This window comes from Typha angustifolia, chromosome 9 (genome assembly GCF_048772165.1).
Source record: "Typha angustifolia cultivar Huaian chromosome 9, ASM4877216v1, whole genome shotgun sequence".
NCBI lineage: Eukaryota > Viridiplantae > Streptophyta > Magnoliopsida > Poales > Typhaceae > Typha > Typha angustifolia.
The window spans coordinates 12,362,580-12,383,373 of NC_133247.1; the positions used below are offsets into that span (position 1 = coordinate 12,362,580).

The following is a 20,794-nucleotide window of genomic DNA, read 5'->3' on the forward strand; positions in this document are numbered from 1 at the left end:
TATTCTATACACACAAAACGATCATAATACCTTTGAATAGTTATTTTAGCGTAAAAACAAATGATAAACTAGGTTTTGAAGTCAAATAAGAAGTATTTCAGGTATTTTTATTTTTGTATTTTTAAAAGTAATAAAATATTAGGTAGAATTAACTCGGAATGATTTGAAGGTATTAAAAGTAAAGTACAGGAGTAAGGTATGGTATAAAATATAATAAAAATAAAAGAGAGGATATTGTTGATAAATTTCCCTTTATTTTTCTAGACCCAGTATAATCACCTTATAATCAATCACACTACCAAATATAAACCAAAACCTATAATCACAAGGTTAATTTGGCAAATATTGAGTTTATTATCTTTGACTTTCTATCTACATCCTTAATCAGATATGGTATGGATTTCCTATAATTTAATGGCACCAATTTTCTCCCTATATAATGGTGAAGCTCTTTTCTTTCATTTGGGCAACTTCTTTACAGTAGCATTGTGACATAAATGCTTGCAGAGATATTAACTGTTTAATGGAATGAAATGAACCAATTGTGCAAAGTTGATGAATGTTGTTTATTGCCATTTCCAGATCAATGAACCTATCTTAATGATTCTGGAGCTTATGTAACAAGAATAATGAGTCAAGCTAGACATCAACTACTTCCTCTGGAGATCCCTTTCACTTTTTATTCTTCACAACCAACTTCATAACTATATCCAACTTCTCTTCCTGCATATCTTTCCAGTGCCTTTCTTTCCCACATCTTTGTGTAGCCTTTCATTCTCTTTTGCAGTTTTGCATTAGATCCAGGGTATATTTTTGAGTAAATTCTCAAAGGGCTACATATTTTAAAAGAGAATTGCAAGCATAATGCAATCTAGCAAAGTTACAGAACTAGTGATTCAGCATTTGCTTCAATCCTTCCTGGAGATGTGTGATACTTTATAGTTAAACTGTCTGACTAATTGCGAAAACCAGATTCCAACTTACAGATTTCTTGATCTAATACAAACACTGTGAAAAGATGCCATAACATAACATATACCTCTAAGTTTCTGATAAAATCTGAACATCTCAAGCTAGAATAAAGGAAAATCTCTCGAAAAATATTCGTGTTCTCACTTAGAACGTATAATCCAAAGGACATTTTTAAATCAATCAGCATGAGATCGATCTCTTACGTTCCTCCATTGTTAGAAAAAGGAGGGAAGAAAATAACATTAGCAATTGAGAAACATCTCCAAGCCTCCAAGGGCTTCAAATGACGATGAGTCAAACAAAACAATGAGAACAGAGATAGCCTGTTCCAGTTCAATATAGCCTCAAAATCTTCATGAGTCCGCCGCAACAGCAAGATGCACAAAAGACATATAGGAATTGCGAGAAATATCTGTTGGTGCCGCCTTTTCTTTTGTTAAACTCTCAAGAACCTTTCTCACCTCATTTGCAAGCTCTATCACATAACCATCTTCATGACCTGCAATTTTGTTCTCAATGTCATCAATTTATCTGCTATAAAAATCTGTCCTTTGCTTTAAAGAAAACAAGTTTACCTTTTGCAATTACATTATCATGAGAGTTGTTTATGTCACTCATTCAATTGCACCATTTGAGAAATGATATTAGCTCCTTCTATCCAGTTATTTCAATTTATTGAATGATGTCTTTAGCTGATGTAAGATTACTCATAACAGAACCTCACCTATATTTGACAATGCCTTCTCTAAAAGAAATAGATAATCCCTATTATTTCCACAAGGACCACGGGCGGTAGCAATTTGTCTGCAATATATAAGAAAATTCTTTTATCGAATAACTAGGAAACAATGAGATGCAGCAACAAGTAGGAAAAAGGAAAAGGAATTAACTATGAAGGTCATATATTATTCTTCTACTTACATTGCCATTTCATCCAAGGAAGCTGGACCAAGGTAGTACTTGTTAGCTACTTTATCTGGGGTGGATGTGAATCTGTAGAGTAATTATAGATCATTATTCTAAGAACACAAATTTTAAGCAGAGTAGCTTAATAAAGGCTTTAATGATGGGATGCACATTAGTATCAAAATGTATAATTTTAGCTTGCAAAGTAGGACATCTTACACAAAAACTCCTGTCACAGCCGGCTCAAGAATATCTCCTTCCTGAATAAAACATGAGAAGAAAAGCAAAGAGAAAGAGAAAATGAGAACATTGAGAAAATAATACAACACCAATGAAGAAATGCTTGAGAGACCAACAACAACCAACTTCCTTCTCACCTTGTAAAAGTCCACAATAGTTTTACTATCATATTCGCACTCTCTTCTCTCCAAATACTGCAGACAAGAAAATTCATCAATAATTTGCAACAATGAATGAGCTCAAGTAACAATCCAATGAAATGAAAAGAAAAAAAATATTGAAAGTACCTCCATTGCTTTTCTTTCCTTTTCTTTGTCTCCTCTAACGCAATATGCCGCACCCCACTGGAAAGTAATTTGATCTTGTTAAAAGGAGTATGCAGATAAAAATAACAAACACAAAGCTACATTTTAAAGTTCTAAATCTTTCCTAACTCATCTCAAATTCTCAAATATGCGAAGAATAGACCCAATAGATGCGGATCATCATTTCAACTGCATATTAACTATAAAGAAGAACCAAGAACAATGTAAAAAAAAAAAAATCAATTTGGTAATTAATAGGTAAAGAAAAGAGGGAAGATAATCCTTTCAGAATCATGATGTATGTATGCATTGGGTCATAAGAAGAACACCAAAGTTGTCGTTTTACAAATTGGAATACATTAACATCTCCCCCTATCTATCCATGTAAAATCGAAACTATATATACGCAATGTCTTGCAAAATGTATGTAATAACTTACACAGATTGCTCCCTTCTTCGCCTCCAATGTGCAAGTTCGAGCGGGATTCTCCGGTGTCCCTCTATGATCTATGCAAGCTAAAGAAACAAAATCCAAGCATACCCAGTGTTACAATCCAAACCATTTAACATCAAGACCATATTTTTCTTCATCAATCTTCACCCAAAAAAAGAAAGAAAAGAAGAAGAAAAAGAACCTACCAAGATCGAAAACACGCCTATAGTCCTTGATGAACCCAATGATCCTCTCATCGAAGTCGAATCCCGGGTTCCACACCAAGGATCCGTATGCGAAGACCCACATCACCATTTTTGGTACTTCCTGCATTATTCCAAGAAATTAACCAAAAGAATAAACGAAACGGAAGCATTATGCATAATGCGCGAGCCCGCGAGCCCATCTTTGCAAAAGCAAACCGAACCTTTAAAGCAAATAGAAAGGAAAATTTTGGAGGCGAGGAGAGGAAGTTTTGCAAAAAGAGCCCCCCCAAAGTTATCTCCAAAGTTTGGGGCTTCTGGTTGGTGAGGGGGGAGAGACGATTTCGGCTCTCATTATATATATATATATGGCTACGGTACGGAAGCGGGATGCCACGTAGGCATATGGCATCATGGGCATTGATGCGCATCTCGGGACGAAATGACCAGAAAGTCTCCCCTTCTTCAACGCTCGCGTGTCCAAAATAAGGGCATTTTGGTCTTTTCGTACGGGGATTCGGTGGCCACTTGGGAACGTGGATCCTGGGTTTCGAGTTACATCGAATCTGGACGGGATCTCGTAGCTTTGAAATGTCCGGAAGTTTGAAAACTGCGAGACGTTGAAGAGACTTTAAAAGAACATAATGAATGTGGACGAGTTCGCGGTCATATTCAAATACCACGTTGTTTTTATCAGCCGTTGAAGCTCTAGTGGGCTTTACCGGTGGCAATGAACCAGCCACAGTTTTAGTTTATCCAATTCGGATTCGATTATAAATTTACTGTTTTTAGATCCTGTGGACGGTGGCTTCTGGATGTGGGGGGAATAGGATAATATTATCCACCAGTGCTAGAATAGTAAAATTTTAAACTATATTCTAACTAAATAGATACATATAATTTGTCGATAATAAATCAGATATTAATTAAATAAATTATGATATCTTATTTAGAGATAATTAATAAAAAAAATATTAAGAGTTTTAAGAAAAAAAATCTTGCAAGTCAAATATATATATATATATATATATTAGTAAAATTAATATCTACAAAAAAATATAGAACACATTAGCCTCCAAATGTCAAAACTTATACATTAGAAAAGGTTATCTAGCTTTATTAATTAGTCAACAAGTCTTATAATCTCGTAGAAAAACCATCGACCTAGCATTCTTTCATTAAATTTTAGTATTTTAGAAAAGAAAATTGGTCATTGAATTAAAATAGTTTTTAAAAAAACAACGTATAAATGGAAATAAACACATAATAATGTAGTGAAGAGTGTGAAATGAAAAGAAATCTGTATTCCACCAAATAAAAATAAATAAATAAAAGAAGAAAAAAGAAAGAGATAAAATTTGTATGTATAAAATTGATAATGAGTTTAAAATTGCTATGATGATTGAGGTATGATACTATGATAACCTGACACGGGCTTGGACTGGGCATAGGCCTCTTATTTGCTACTTGGGTCAATCTAAATATCAACAAATGAGGGCCTGGGCTATGCTCAAACCCTGCCAAACTATGCTGCAATAACAAGTATTCATACATGAAATGTACTAGTAGTTCTCATCTGTAATAATTGAATCCTAGAAATATGAAATCATGGGGACAAAACTAAGAATATCTAATACTGGAAGTCTAAGTAAACATCTGTACAGTGATTTCAACAGAAGAATAAGAAAATTTAACATTGAGAATAACTGCAAAGACCATCTAGCATTGAATTATCCAAGCCAATATGGATACTTTATGCTTGTTCCTGCCAATGCTCAACATCCAGTTCACTCAGCAAGTAATCAATCTATAGTTAGTCATAGTACAGAACTCCAATCTATGCAATAATCATGATAAGTTACTCCACGCAAGAAATTCATCAGTTGTAGTAGAATGTTGCTTCATTATAAAGCTATAAGCTATAGCACTTATTAAGATACAAGATGGATTATAAGCAGTCAGTAAGAAATTCACTCTTTCAACGTATATATCATCATTTCTACAAAATGAAAAGGAAAAAGAACAAAAGAGGCATATATATGGAATGAATCTCTCAATATGGAGACTATGCAAGTTCAAATAATATACCTGAGCAAAAAAAGAAGTCAAAGATCTCCATAATAACTTTGGCAAGCCTTCAGTGCTTCGACGTAAGTGCTACTTATTTGTAGCATCCTCAATCCTGAGCATGTACCGAAGGAGAATGCCTTTCTTCCAACAAAAGAAAGGGGGCATGCCTTGATGCATAGAGAAATAGAATATAGCAAGAAGAACAAATAAACATGCTGACAAATTGGAGAATATATGAAGTCCCAAACTTAATGTTTTCCCTGTTTTATTGGTATTTTAAAGTCCCATGTCTTACATCCTCTCTTGAGAGTCTTTCTTTTAAAGATAAGATTAATCAGAAAATTGGGCAGGACAGTAACCTCTTCATTTTTCTATATGAGCTTATATTATACCAGCAATACCAGTAATTCACCACTAATATCCCCACTTCTTTTAATTTGTAAAACTTTTAAATTTTTATTTCTTTGAATTTAGTTCATTCTTATAAGCTATGCCGCAGCAACACTAGCAGCAAAGCAGAGGCCAGAACAGGGTGACTCCATTGCTTCAGATCCACAATTCTCCCAGTACTTATCAGTCAGCATCTGCTGCTCTCTGCATTCAGCACTACAGAAAGCTCTCTCTCCCCTGCAAAATTAACGAGATTGACAAACAAGAAGGTTCAGATGGAGTTAAACAATCATCTGAAGGAACAAATATAAAATTTTCAACAAGAGAACTATTCAATGTTACAGCATTTGGCAAAGGAAAATAGCATTGATAGTTAAAAGCAACAATCAATGAACAAAGATAAACAAAAATCAATATAATTTATGGGGTAACATCCGAATGCACATTCTCAAAAAGAATAAAAAAAAAGAGATAACGCTCTTATAAATACAGTACTGTTTAATTGCAATTTATCCTTCTTTATTCTATAATGAGAGAATCTAAATGTGAAAAAAGTAATGCTTTCAATTTCTAATATAGTAGGTAGAAATGAGAATTAGCAGTTGCACAAGTTGATAGTTAGTAGTACACAAGAAAAATGAAAGCACTGTCACAACACCATAGTTAAGGACAGACAACCAAGTCATGAATACTTCCTAAAAAGGGAAACTAAACTGGATCAGGTTCGAGAAACAGAAGTGGATTCTTCATTACATATCCAACTTAAAACAGGAATCTGACCTACCAGGTAAATCATAGCGAGAAATCTTTCTCATAAAGGGAAAACTGATTAAGATTTAAAGGAAAATGTCTCTCAGGAAACTGGTTAGAAAGCCATTTTTGTGCTGCCCCTAAAAAAACAGAAAAGCCTGAAGAAATTGCATACAAACCAGAGTTGCACCGTAAAAGATTGAATTAGCAAGTATGGCCATAGATAGAAATCCAAATTTCAACTTAGGGAAAGGAAGATGAAGTCAAACCCGATTAAATATAGTTAAGTATGCAACGACTACCAATTCACTTTTGAACAATTTAAAAAATAAGCTATCACTGAACACATCATACTCATTTAATGGGGATGATAGAGGTTTTCTGCTCAGAATATGAACTTTTTCGATTTGCTGTAACACAAAAAGAAACATTTACTAATTTGTTTTGTCAGACAGTACTACTTTAGGACCTTCAGGAAGTGGTCAAGACCTCAATAGCATCTTTGTCATTGACATCTTCAAAATTGTTCAAATAATAAATAAACAAATAAATAGATCATGACATGAAGTTTACGACAGATAGTGGCATTAAATCTTAAGAGTATTGGATGGTTTCACAATTATTCAGCAGGGGAGGGCCAAAGTCACGATGCGAAAATGTGCATTAATATTTTTTATGAATGAGCAATTCACAAATATTATGAGAGCAGATTACAAAGGTAACCCTGTTTTTCATTTACAAACTACTAACGAGTTTCAATTGGACTCAGCCTTAACACAAATTTGTTTGGCTTGGCTATGTCTCTGTGACATTTGAGGGTGGCTCGGGATGAGACAAATGCAAAACCTTCCTACTCTGGCCCTTCTCACTCTAAAAGGTCGAATAGTAGCATTATCCTAAGTAGAACTCAAATTATCTGAACTACTTGATTCTTGTGAGCAAATAGAAGACAATGTCAAATGTTCGAATCGGTTCCTATAATTTGATTATGCAGCCTTCTCAATTGAGACCCAAAAACGACAAATCTATGCTACATTTGAACTCTACTCGATACTCGAAACATGCTGCCAGATATAGGAATTCGGAAGATTTGGTTGATACTGTTGGATACGCTAAAAAGGAACTACGAAAAAGTTATGTGAATCCCGACAACAGCTCCAAAATATTAAATCAGAGAAGAGTTCCTCTGCCAATCAATGCTGTTAGATTTACCTCTTTATAGGCCAGATTTGCTATGAAATCTTTGTCCATGTAAATGGCTTATGTACGACATAATTTGTCGCAAATGACTTACCAAATAAGCAATCTCATAACTCTATCACTACGCGATCATCTCAACAAGAGCAAGCAAATATAAGAATTAGGTTGATTAAACCTGAAAAAAACTCAAACGAGCAGTCAGCTTTCATCACTGGTAATTCCCAGGCCAAGATCAAGAATGAAGATCTAATTATAATTTCCATGATACTGAAGGACAGTGATATAAATCACTCCAAAAGCCCCAGCGTACTCCATTATAATTTCCATGCCTATTACCTTGAGTTCCCAATAACACACAAAAAGAAAAGAAAAAAAAGGTATCGGAAAAACAAATTCACTGAATTTAAAACCAAGCATATATATATATATATATATATATATATATACAGAAAAAAAAAAGAGGAAGCCAACGTAAAAGCAAAACCAAAGTATGCACAAACCGTATCTCCAGATTATGGAGCCACCCATATATATATATGAATATATCCCACATGCATATATGCATGCATACATATTATATATTATGCATGCATGGATGTCTTCATCAGCAGTGAAAGCAAAGCAGTGGAGATTAAAAATAATAATTTTCGTTATAGACGAAACAGATATTTAGAGCAGAAAGAATAATATAAACTTATAAAAAATAAAAATAAAGGACAAGAGAGAAGATTACCAATATCATCGAAGAAAAAAGGAAGGAAAAAAGAAAAGAAAAAAAAAAGTCAAAGCCATGATGATGAAAGAAATGGAAGTATACCAACAACAAACAAAATATAATATAATAAGCCACTCGTTTGCAGTACCGAATGGGAGGGAGCAAACCAAGAAGTGGATTCTATACCTGTACATGTAGATGTCCAGCCCATCGAGGTCCTTCTCACAGAGGTAGCAGTTGCGCAGGAAATCAGCAGGCAAATACTGCGTCGCGAGCTGACTCGCCGCCGGCTTCGGCGCCTCGACGAACTCGCCACTGGCACTGAACCCGTCGGCGCCGTCGCCGAAGTAGACCCGCTTCTTCACCTTCTTCCCCCCCACGTGCGATATCACGCACGTGTAGCTCTCTGACCTCTCCATCTCCTCCTTCGCCCTCGGCCTCTTGATCGCGATCCTCTTCGCCACCACCGCTCCGCCGGCGTCCTCGCCGGAATCCAGGGCGAGGACGATCCCGAGGCCGACGGCCCCGGCGTCGTAGCTTCGGGGCGCTCTCGCCGGCTCGCAGGGTCCGGAGCCGCCGAAAAGCGCGAGCTTGAGGAAGGAGGTGGCCGCCTTCCGCTCCTGGGATACGGCACCGGTGCTCACCGAGATTTTGGGCGAGCTGGATTCGAGGTATCGCAACATTTTTCCCTCCTCTCTCCCTCCCCCCCCTCTCTCTCTCTCTCGGGAGGAGATAGTAGAAGGAAGAGACAGAGATGTAAGATGGGACTAAATTCTTGCTATTTGTACGTACTTATAATCCTCAATTCCATATTTGGAAGGTAAGGAGAGAGAGAGAGAGAGAGAGAGAGAGAGAGAGAGAGAGAGAGAGAGAGAGAGGAAGAGGAAGGGGCCTCTTCTTCTTCTCTCTTTCTGCTTCTCTCTCTACACTCTTTTCTCTCACTAGGCTCGGTGGGATTGGGGCAGAATATAAGCACATCTGGAAATGAGTTACAGAGACTAAAAAAGAAAGGGTCGGAGTTTTCATATAACACCCTACACTATTATTTTCCGATTAACACCCCCAACTTTTGAGTATTACCTCACAAGACCTTTTTTTTCTTTGGCAAAAAAAAATAACCCTTCTCTTTCATATGAAAAGGTAGAAATATTATGTTAGAATACTAAAAATAATTTAGGTGATAAAATTTCTAAATTTATTTTAGTAATTTAATCGGTAGATATATATTGTTCTTTTTTCTCCGGCTCTTGTCGGATATGCGCACGCATTACTTATTAGTGAGAGGATAGTATAATATCACTAACGACAAATTAGTTTTTGTGAGAATTAATATAGCGCCCTTCATTTTAAATTATTTTACTTATAATAAGAATTCAAATTTATTTAAATAATCTTCATTTATTTCTAAATTAAGAGAAAAAATTATTTACAAAGTTCTTATTTTTGAGCCAAATTGATATGAAATTAAAGAGTATAGAAGACTATCTGCCGTTACCCTATCAACTATATAATTAGCATATTTGCTTGTGCATTAAAGAAAATGAATGAGCATTAATTTAACTTGTAATCTCTCAATTAACTCTCATGAGGAGTGAGCTATCCCATTTATCAAGTACAAATTTACTAAAGAATGTAGACATTGGAGGAAGAGTTCAATTAAATGAATACAATTAAGGAATGTAATTAATGTATATTTGCCGCATAGTTAGTCTTAATCACCATTCACAAAGAATTGAATAGAAAAGTCCCCCCCTCATGCCATTTCCATGAGCTATTTACTGACCAAAGGTGACAGAGAAATTACTCTACAATGGCATAAATACCCCAGTTGAATCTTAGGAGCATCTGAAAGAATAAAACCAACTTTTATTTGTCATTAGATCGGCAAGACTTTTTTTGGAGTATTTTTGTTCACATAATTGGCACCCAAAACTTTTAAATTATTATAATTACCAATCAAATGTTTGTCTCTTCTGTAAAATATAAAATATTATAATTAACATCAAATCTTATTGTATAGCAGATATCTAAGTAAGATTAAATAACTTTTAAACCATTTTATAAATGCCAAAATAGTATTATATTAATTTAATTTATAATTAGCTAGATTGTGAAATTTATAAGAAAAATTCTTAGACAGATCAGTATTTCCATGGCAATTACAATAATTTGAAGAATATATTGAGAATTATACTATTTGAAAAGCTTTAAGTAGAGATTATTTTTAAGTATTCTCGAATCATTTTATTCCATGTCAATCAAGAAAAGCTCACAGCCAAATAATATTTAAACACCTCATCAGGCCATGACTAATTTATTATTTATTAAGCAACACATCTTACCAATATTATTAATATAATATGCTTCTTATTAGATATTTGTTTTGTATTACTTCATGAGATCTCTCAGTAAGAAATAACAAAAGAAGTGTAACAACATAAGAAGAGGAGATCAAAACCTCGTCTCTTCAAACATAATATTTGACATCAATTATTGCTCGATTTAATAACAGTTACAACATAGTCATCCAGTTAGAAGGACAATTAGCATCGATCCAAGGTGTTTTGTTTTCTTCTTCTTTCCTTGGATGGACCACATTCAATCTTATTGACGTGAATAGTACTGACATGCTTATTCACCCACGTCACCCAAATTGCATCCATCTTACACTCCGCTACTGATTGATATCTATAACTTTGAACTTCAAAAAAAAAATAATGGTACAAGATTGAAATGACGAGAGTCCAAAAGAAAGGAGTTGGGTCAGGCTTCATCATGTCGAGTCTCAATTCAGACAAGCGAGTCTTTAACTACAGTTGGTAAGAATAAAAATCATAATATATATTCGCCAAACCGAAGAGTATGGAATGAAAGAAAGTAGAAGCATGCGTTTCTCTCCTTCTTGATTCCATCTGTAGATTGACTGCAATGGGGATCCCATGCCATTTTACACTGTTTTTGTACAGTAACACCTGCTTTGTCTCGTTCCTTTGCCATTATACACGATCCTATATTCTTTTCCTGCGCCATTTCCTCGTGCAGAGCTGACTCAAAAGAGTGTTTTTCTTACAGGGAAATGATCTTCCTGAGAGTATTCTCAAAACTTTACCTCGAGGAGTATGCATCTGATTTTGGCTTCTCCAGCTTCTTGGGATATCATATCTCATAATCTTGGTGGAAAAGAAGAAGAAGAATTATTGGAGATGATCAATCTTCTTTGTCATACATTTGTTTGTTTAATGGATGTTGAGTGCTGCTAATATGTTACATTCTAACACTGTCAAATGACTTACTGCTGCTAATATACAATACCCTAAGACAATATTATGTACCTAAGTAATCTTAGTCTTGTCAATTTCCTCGTTAATATTTGGAAATAAAAAGTTAGGTTAGAATTTAGAGCATCTCTTTGAATTTTTATAGTTCTAACTATCAACTTTTGGCTTTTATATTATTTCTTTTTAGGATATTTTGTATAAAAGTTTCACAAAAAATAACTAATTTTCTAATTTAGTTGTTATAGAAATAATTATTCATTATTATTCAACTCCTGTATTTTATCTAAAATGATTGATTGGTCTAATAATTTAAAGTCAAATAGAGAGAATTCGAAGTATTTTTTTTTTAAATTTTCAAAATTAGTCCAGAATATTTTTCAGATATTAAAAGATAAATATTCATGTGATGTGAAATGTGAGTAATAGTGAAAGTAAAAACGTTGTGATTTTGATTGACATTGGCTAGAAAACTATTAATACAACGTACCTGGGGGATGCATCGGCATGTTATGGAGTCGACCCCACGCGGCGCAGTGCTCCATCTTTTCCTCCGTAGCCTCTCTCAATCTGTTCAGCTCCGGCAGCACGACGGGGCCCAGGTCCGGCCGGTCGGCCGGGTGTAGCTCCGCACACGTGAGTGACACCCGCGCAAGCCGCAGGGCTTCCTCCACCGGCCAGTCCGCCACCGTCGGGTCCAACATCTCCTCGAACATCCCCGCCTCGATAGCCTTCTCCATCCGCTGCTTTATCCCCGCCGGCGGCATCCCGGTGATCAGCTGCAGCAGCATGATCCCGAGAGAGTACACGTCGGATTTTGTCCCGAGCATGCCGGACTTGTGGTACTCCGGATCGACGTAGCACGACGTTCTGGCGGCGGCGGTGGAGGAAGAGGTCGTACGGTACTGGGCGAGGCCGACGTCGATTACCTTGCTGACATAGTTCCGATCCAGTAGGATGTTTGCTGGGTTGAGGTCGCGGTGGACGATCGGGGCCGGCTTTGTCTGGTGGAGGAAGAGGAGGCCGGTGGTGATCTCGGCGGCGATGCGGAAGCGGTGCTGCCAAGGGATGGGCGGCGTGTTCCCTCGCCGGAAGAGACGGTCTTCCAAGCTGCCGTTGGCCATGTACTCGTAGACGAGGCAGCCGTACTCCGGGCAGGCGCCAAGTAAGAGAACCATGTTTGGATGCCGAATGCGGCTTAACATCTCAACCTGTGAAATTAATATATAGAAATAGTTACTATGCTCTTGTGAAGTAAATAATCTAATTAAACAATTTTGAGTTCGATACCTCGTGTTGAAATTGAGACCTCCCTTGAGCGACGTCGTGACGGAGAACCTTAACGGCGACCGGCGTGTGATGCAGCAGACATCTGTACACCGGTCCGTACCCACCTTCCCCTATCTTTCTTCTCTCGGCGAAGTGATCCGTGGCTGCCTCTATCTCCTCTATCGCGTATCTCCTATACCTCACGTCTGCTTGCAGTGCCAAAGCATGCAATGCTCTCTTCTTCTCCTCGGCTTCTTGCACTGCCTTCTCCTCTGCATCCATTCGTTTCTCGGCTTCCACTTCTGCTACCCTCTTCGACTCTTCGGCTGCCTCCATTGCTGCCATGCACTTTGCCCTCTCCTCCTCCGCCATTGCCAGCGCGGCTTCTTCTGCCATTCGAGCTTCTTCCACCCTCCTCTCTTCCTCCATTCTCATTCTATTCAGCTCCATCGCCTACAACGGATCCAGAACATATAAATTTACTTAAGAGAAGTTTTAAGGATTAGTGCTATGTATATATATTACCTTCTGTTTAGCTGCTAGTGCTTCTCTGCATGCGTTGCTGTACATGTCCATAGTCTGCTTCAGCTCTAACTGCAGCCTCCTCATCTCTGCTTCTATGTCTTCCTGTAATTTAGAGTCCATATATATATATATATATACTAGTTAGCTTAATAGAAGAAATTAAGTATAATGATATTTGAATTAGGGGGTCGTCGTAAAGTAATAATATACATAGTTGATTCATTACCTAATATAGTGTTAGAGGTTTACATAAAAAATAAATAAATAATCAACAATAGTTCAACAAAAAAAAAATCTAGAATATAAGTATTATCTCTATTAAATATAAAAATTACTATTTTTTTAAAACCATTCAAGTTTATAATATAATTGGCGACTTAAAAACTCATGCTTGAGAATTTATCCTATGTGAATGCATGTATATGTGTGCACATACCATGACAGCAGCTTTAGATGAGAAGCTCTCATAGGAAGTGGGAATGAAGGCATCCATTGCTGAGTTGCCTGGAGACTGCACCATATCTAAGCTGTGATCAAAGATATCTGACAACCTCTGGTGGAAGCTGCCATCCTTACTTCCATTGTCCAGACTCACAAATGGCATATCCCTTCCTGCCATCTTATCTCCATTAATCCTCTTTGGCGTTGCAACCCGTGTCCATCCCCTGCCCAAAGGTGACCTATTCAACGTAGAATTCAAGCATGCATGTAAGTTCACCATATATTGGACCGATTAATATTTTTTAATCCTACTATATAAATGATATTTATTCGGCCCTTAACATATTCTTTTAGTATTAATCTCTAAAAATGCTTGAGTTAACTTTATCTTAGCAGCAACCAAGGAAATAAAAGTGCACACCCTTTCGCTTTAACCAAGGAAATTAAAGTTATTTTTGCATTTGTAGTTAATTTAACTCAAAAAACAAAAGCAAAACCTTCTAACGACTTAAGTTTTTACAGTTATTATCCTGATATTAGAGCAGAGATTTTGGGTTCAAAATCTGTCAGACATATCTGCAAGTAGAACATTACTTGACTGAATCCCTCTCCGCAAGTAGATTGAGAGTCTCCTGTGCAGCTTCACCTGTGCAATGGAAGATCTTGTGATGAGGTAGAGTTGAGGAGATTAGATGATAGTTGTATCAGAAATGAAGAGGTAGAGGGAGAGAGAGAGAGAGAGAGAGAGAGAGAGATGCCTTTGGTTGCAGTGAAGCGTTGTCCTAGCGAGGCAGATCGGAGGCTTGACTGGTTCTGGATTTGAGGCCGGAAGGCCGCCGGCGGGGATGTCGCCGGTCTGGCGGCGTTTCTCAGGGAAGACAGCTTACCTTTGGAGATGATATAAACAGTGCAAAAGTCAGGTGCACCTTTGGAAATACTCGTAGCAACATCGGTGGCCTTCAACGACCTTCCAAGAAGAAATTATTAAGAAAAGCTGAATTAAGAATCAACTAAGCTAGACGTAGATGTCTCCGAGCTACTGGTTCTACCTGGCAAATCCTCTGGACGGCGCGGCGACGACAAGCTTTTCGATTGCGGCTTGCCAAACGAAGTCTATGATCGCCTTCGCTACGTCGACGCCTTCGAGTACGACATCCTTGCAGTACACCTTCTTTACCATTTTTTATTTCAGATAATTAAGTTGTTAATTTTTCTTAATCTTGTATCAAGGGCCATGGATTAATGCTTAATTATATATGCCAATTTAATTACCAAAATATAGAGACTCACATCTTTCCTCTTGAAGAAGCATCTGAAGGGAATAAATAGCTCCCTCATGGCATTAGCAGCATCCTCTTGGTTTCCTGCTGCATTTCATCATAAGGAGAAGGGTATAGTTAGTAGAGTTTTTTTTTTTTTAATTTATTTTTTAGATGAGCTGCTCTTAAATAAGGACAATTTTAATTTATAATTATGAGAAAGTAACTTGAATAGCATTCATGTAAAAATAAAAATAAAAATAGGAGGATATAACAACATTTGTATGTATGATTTCCATAATTTTAAGTATGTAATTGTATATAATTATTAAAGATATGATATATGTTAACTTAATCCAATAACTAATAAAGTGAATGTAAAATATGAAGACTCTTAAATCCAACGTAACTTCAAATTAATATCTAGAAATTTACACAAGCCAGGGGACAATGAACAAAGAAAAATCTTGGTTAGTAACTGTTATACGGTATCTTCTGGTTGTCTTTTGTTTCACATTCGTATGTATATATATATATATATATAACACACATGGAAGAGAGAAGACACTTACAAGCCTTGGTATGGACATGGATGAGTGTCACAGTTTGGCCCTTGAAGATGATATGATCCAATGCCCACTTCAAGGCACCCTGGCTTCCTTTATCCTTGTCGATAACGACGGCGACCACAGACGGGAACGCCGCGCCGGCTCGCAACCCCTTCTGGGTCATCTTCTTCTTTCCTCTATTCTTTCCTTAATTTTCCAGTGCACTTACATACATCACCTTAGTAATATCTCTCTCTCTCTCTCTCTCTCTCTCTGTGCGTGTTCTCTCGTTAATTTTGTACCTTTTGAAACTCTTTACTTGTTTGATTCCTCTCTTCCAGAGAGGTGTGAGAAGGGAGGCAATTCCTATGTTGCCAACTCGCCATTATGTCACCATGACTATTTTGATCTCCTTCTTCTGTGGGGCATAGCATGGATCTCGGATGCCCCTCAATGACATGACATGACATGGCATGGCATGGCATGGCCTTTCGGTTAGAAACAGTTGGGAAAAGGTTTGTCTAGGTGACATAGTTGTCAGACCCACATAATATCTGGTTGGAAGTTTGTAGAGTTTTATTATGTCAGAGTATGATCTGCCAAACAGAGGGGAAAACAGATAGGGAGTATACTAATTGTGTGTCATTTATATTATAAATTCAGTTGTTAATAGAATAAAGAATATTTTGGCACTTTAGAAACATTTGATCTGAAATCGAATTGGATTGATTGATATTTTTAAAGAAATACATGATCAACAGCGTAGTGAGTTGGATGGTTTTCTCATTCTAAAGACAAACTGATCATAAGCTCATACCACCTCTGCTTTATAGAATATAGACATCCAAAAGACTAGGATTATGCTAGCTTTGTATGAAACCTTTGTATGTCTCAACGCAGAGGTAGAGTAACAGAGTAAACTTTATTCTAAAATATATCGCTTATCTAAAAGTTTACTGGAAGTACAACAAATTAGCGAGTAGAGATATTTGATATAATCCAGCCAAGTCTTTGGATTTATTCTGGCTCTCCCCTTCAATCTTATATCTTCGCTCTAACAACAAATTGAAGCAGAAAGGTAATGTGTGCAAAGAAGAAGAATTTAATCTCGCAAAACCTACGACAAACGTGAGCTTTTTAACCAAATCTACCACCCTTTGTGTTACAAATTTGTAATGTGAGTGTTCATATCTCTTATCTCCAACATGGAGAATTCTTGTGTTATTTTGTGAAGGAGAAGTCATCTTCAGTCCTTGCTTTTGATGAGAATCTTCCTTCGCCTTCGCTAGCGAATGAAGAGTACTCATCATCACTCCCTTTTTCCTTCAAATCTTCAATCTTTCTGACTGCTTCATTCAACTCCCACCTCTTCTCAACATCTACTTCACAGCAGCCAAGTCCAACCTGCAACATCTTTAACATCTCCCCTTCCCCATTTTTAGTCCTCTTCATCTCCTTATCAAACACTTCACCAGTCCACTCTTCTCTGACAACTGAGTTCACCCAGCTTGCCAAGTCTGTTTCAGCCCTCCCTTGTCTCAGATAATTAGTTGGAAATTTACCTGTTAACACCTCAAGAATCAATATACCAAGGCTCCATACATCACTCTTCTTGAATGGTTTGCCATGTTGAGCACACTCAGGGGACTTATAGGCCACCATGACCTGTGAAGCATGGGATTGGTTCATCAGCGGCACGAGGGCGTAATCCATTAGCAGAGGCTCATAGGAGTCGTCGAGAAGCACATTAGAGGACTTGAGATGGCCATGGGGTACTGTTAACATCGGCAGTTCTTCGTAGAGGTAAGCTAGGCCTCTTGCTACTCCTTTGATCACTTTTAGTCTTGTCGGCCAGTCGAGAGGAGGAAGATTCGAGCCACGGTTACCTAAAACATTTGAACACAAGTGGTATTGAAAATAATTATATGTAACTGTAGTTTGCTTACAGACATTGGATGCAGTAAACTTGTGATGTGAATGATGAACACACAACTATTATGTGAAATCATGTAAAGTTTTGGATGAATCAATGTGCTTATATGTTCATGGAGTTGATCTTATGATACTTAGAACTGCGAAAAAGAGGAAGGATAGAAAGAATAGATAAGGTTCATTATGTTGAAGAATTTGACATGAACAATTCAAGGAGAAAACAAAAAGATTCAATTCTGTCATGCATGAGATGCTCATATGTTACTGCCCAAAATGTAAACTCGAGAAAGCAAAAGGGCCTACCATGTAGCATATGTGCCAAGCTACCATTAGGGACATAGTCAGTTACAAGCAGCTTCTCTTCCTTCTTGGACAAATAAGCAACCAATGGCAGAAGATTTGGGTGAGACAATCTCCCCAGTCTTCTCATATGTTCTTGGAAGTCTTCTCTTCCAACCCCATTCATCTCTCTAAACCTCTTTACAACAACAGAGGGGCCATCAAACAATGAAGCCTTGTAGGAAGACCCAAAGTTTCCACTCCCCAACACTTCAGCTGAAGCCCTAAGCAAGTCCTCAATCTCAAACCTTTGTCTGTCCTCCCTAACAAACACTAGCTTCCCATGTTCTTCTTTTGGAGCCTTCTTGCTACCTCCATACCGCTCTGATGCACCGCGCTCAAGCTTGTCATCATTCGTTGGCATCTTGAATTTACTGGATTGAGGCTGACCCATCTGAGTCTCTTTGTACTGTTGTCGGCGTCGGTGGCCTAGTATGACCATGACCAGGCCAACAAGTGACAATAAAACACCAATAGCTATCACTATAATGGCACCTAACAGGATGGGTGAGACCTTCCTTGATGAAGATGGTGAACTGCAGGGGACGTCGAGCGGCGGACCGCAGAGATTTTTGTTGCCTACACAGTCCAGAGAGAGTCAGATGTGAACTGGAAAAGTAACAAGGAAAGAAGAACACACTTCTTTGTATCTTTTATACACATACAGAATTATCTTCTTCCCAATTATCATACAAGTATGCCCTCAGAGAAGAACTTATTCTACCAAATGCTGATCATCAACTTTTTCTACTAAGCTTGTGTGAGTTGTTTACAAAATTTAAATTACTCAATTTGACTGTGACTCAACATGACTTCAGAGAGTCTTCTCAAGGACACCAAATTGAAGCTGAGGTATATTTCAGCTTGGTTATAAATTTATAATCCAGATATAATTAGACTACTAGATCAACTTGTTAGCAATGAAGATAAATGAAGCAAAATTGTGATGCTAAATTTGAGGCACCTATAATATATGTATGACAAAAAAAATTTCAAGGCCTTAATTTATGTAATCATCTTCACTCTGCCAATACTTCCATGGACATTCATCTAAATGATCAAATACTTGCATCAGAGATCAAAAACAGCAAATCATGCCAAAATCATCAATTTCTAACACTTAATCTCTTCCATCCCCTGGCACATTCAAGTAAAAATATTCCACAAGAGAGAAAGATAAACTGACCTGCAAACAAATTTGCATTGAACTGGCTAAGCCTCGTTGGAATCGGCCCTTCCAGATTATTGTATGACATATTCACCATCAGCAGCCCTGGTTGCCGGAGATCCGGTATCTTCCCGTCGAACCGGTTATTGTCCAATCCTAGATCAAGCAGCTTCTGCAGCCTGGTCAGCGACCCCGGTATCGGCCCAGTGAACTCGTTATGAGACAAGTACACCTTCCGCAGCCCCAGCATCCCTGCAAACATGTCATCCGGTATCGTACCGGAGAACCGGTTCCTCGACAAATATATCATCTTAATCGCCGCAAGCTTCGTGAAGTCCGGTACTGGTCCCTCAAAGCTGTTGTTTTGGACGCTCAAGGCGCGTAGACCAGGCAATCCGACGAGCAAATCGAGGCTTAGGTTTCCGGAGAGGGTCATGTTCTCAAGCTGCAAGCCTTGCACTTCTCCATCAATGTTACATCTCACACCAGTCCACAGACTAACATTTAGATTGCATGGCTTCGTGCCATCGATCCAGTTAGGTAAAGCGTCCCCGCCGCCGCCCGACGACAGAGTCTTCTTGAACGCGAGGAGGACGTCGGCCTCGGATGCATGCGAAGTGGCATGCAGTAATATTGTAAGGGAGAATCCGAGAGTGAGCAGCTGAAGAGGCCACGGCACGGGGCGGTCGGCCATGGCGGCTTCGCGGCTACCTTCGAGGGGTAATGGTGGCTGTTCTAATGAAGAGGAGACGGGTGGTTTTTGATAGCATGAATAGAGAAGGAGAGAGAGGTGAGGAATGGGAGAGGAGGACAAGGGTGGGACGTGAAGAGCTAAGAATAGTGTTTGGAAGGGAATGAGATTGGAGACAAGGTCACGACAAAAAAGGAATTTTCAGGGGGGTAAAGGTAGTTGTCGGAGTCCACTTGGCACGTCTCCGTTTGCCTACCAAACTACGAAGTTTGAGCTGTGGCCAGACAGATATAAGGCCGGCAATATATATATATATATATATATATATATATAATATTTTTTATTCATCCAAACTATTAAATAAAATTTTCACAATAACTATTATTATAAAAAGGGTTGGTACAATATTAATAATCATAATAATGATTTTCTTTTTTCTAGTAAATAATAATAATAATAATAATAAATTATAACTCGAATCAAGTAATCTCCAAGACATAGGAAAGGATCGTCTGTAGACCCGACTGTGGCAATTTCCTGCAGTTTGGTTACTCGGCCGGTCCTAATTGGCTGAACCAATTAAATTCGGAACGCGGAGGATCTGCTCCAGCCCCTTCCTAACGCCCAAATCATCTCTTTTTTCTTCTATTTTCAATTTTAATTTAATTTTTTCAAATTAATCTTTGCCATTTTAAAACTCAAATTCACCTACTACCAAAAAATTGTAGTTGAAGAACATAGCTCATAGTGTGTGCCTCCTTGTGGATCGTGATGCCCACTTTGGGGACAATCTTGTCCCCAGGTAGAGCATCTTATCACTAGAAAATAATTAGTTGTTAAGCACGATGATAGCAACGATAACAACGAGTGCTGCTCACATTTTTGATACCTATGTGGTCGAGGAATAAATAAACATTTTTCTTTTAATTTTTTATGGCGATATAAACCACAATATATATATATATATATTATAGTCTCCAAATTTCAAAGAGAATCAAATCAGACAGTATTTAATAAATATGTAGAGCCACAAAAGAAATGTAAAATTACTGTAGATATGTGCATCTAGACTTGGGTCAGGCAAAGATGCCCATGATTTAGGCTAAAGAATGCCAGCTTAATAGTTACCTGGAATGGAAGTCCTGAATGAACAAAGAAATCCT

At 37.7% G+C, this 20,794-nt stretch overlaps 4 protein-coding genes across 4 annotated transcripts; all 4 read right to left on the reverse strand.

Moving 5' to 3' along the window:
* Nucleotides 1–924: 924 nt before the first annotated feature.
* On the reverse strand, nt 925–3,386 carry LOC140767257 (gamma-glutamylcyclotransferase 2-2). Its single transcript, XM_073107104.1, has 9 exons — nt 3,284–3,386; nt 3,063–3,183; nt 2,863–2,939; nt 2,406–2,462; nt 2,256–2,312; nt 2,098–2,138; nt 1,894–1,965; nt 1,697–1,776; nt 925–1,471 (listed from the first exon to the last, which is right to left on the reverse strand). Exons 2-9 carry the CDS (start codon nt 3,169–3,171, stop codon nt 1,326–1,328), a joined length of 639 nt encoding a protein of 212 aa, XP_072963205.1. The 5' UTR covers nt 3,172–3,183; nt 3,284–3,386; the 3' UTR covers nt 925–1,325.
* A 1,978-nt stretch (nt 3,387–5,364) lies between these two features.
* On the reverse strand, nt 5,365–9,150 carry LOC140767165 (FCS-Like Zinc finger 13-like). Its single transcript, XM_073106982.1, has 2 exons — nt 8,371–9,150; nt 5,365–5,756 (listed from the first exon to the last, which is right to left on the reverse strand). The coding sequence occupies exons 1-2, from the start codon at nt 8,865–8,867 to the stop codon at nt 5,618–5,620; spliced, it is 636 nt and encodes a 211-aa protein (XP_072963083.1). The 5' UTR covers nt 8,868–9,150; the 3' UTR covers nt 5,365–5,617.
* Nucleotides 9,151–11,935: 2,785 nt separating this feature from the next.
* LOC140767666 (U-box domain-containing protein 52-like) lies at nt 11,936–15,685 on the reverse strand. Its single transcript, XM_073107660.1, has 9 exons — nt 15,526–15,685; nt 14,967–15,061; nt 14,744–14,862; nt 14,453–14,661; nt 14,289–14,340; nt 13,690–13,933; nt 13,254–13,355; nt 12,750–13,181; nt 11,936–12,670 (listed from the first exon to the last, which is right to left on the reverse strand). The coding sequence occupies exons 1-9, from the start codon at nt 15,683–15,685 to the stop codon at nt 11,936–11,938; spliced, it is 2,148 nt and encodes a 715-aa protein (XP_072963761.1).
* Nucleotides 15,686–16,427: 742 nt separating this feature from the next.
* LOC140766908 (pollen receptor-like kinase 4) lies at nt 16,428–20,761 on the reverse strand. Its single transcript, XM_073106590.1, has 3 exons — nt 18,959–20,761; nt 17,737–18,351; nt 16,428–17,387 (listed from the first exon to the last, which is right to left on the reverse strand). Exons 1-3 carry the CDS (start codon nt 19,632–19,634, stop codon nt 16,723–16,725), a joined length of 1,956 nt encoding a protein of 651 aa, XP_072962691.1. The 5' UTR covers nt 19,635–20,761; the 3' UTR covers nt 16,428–16,722.
* Between the last annotated feature and the right edge of the window lie 33 nt (nt 20,762–20,794).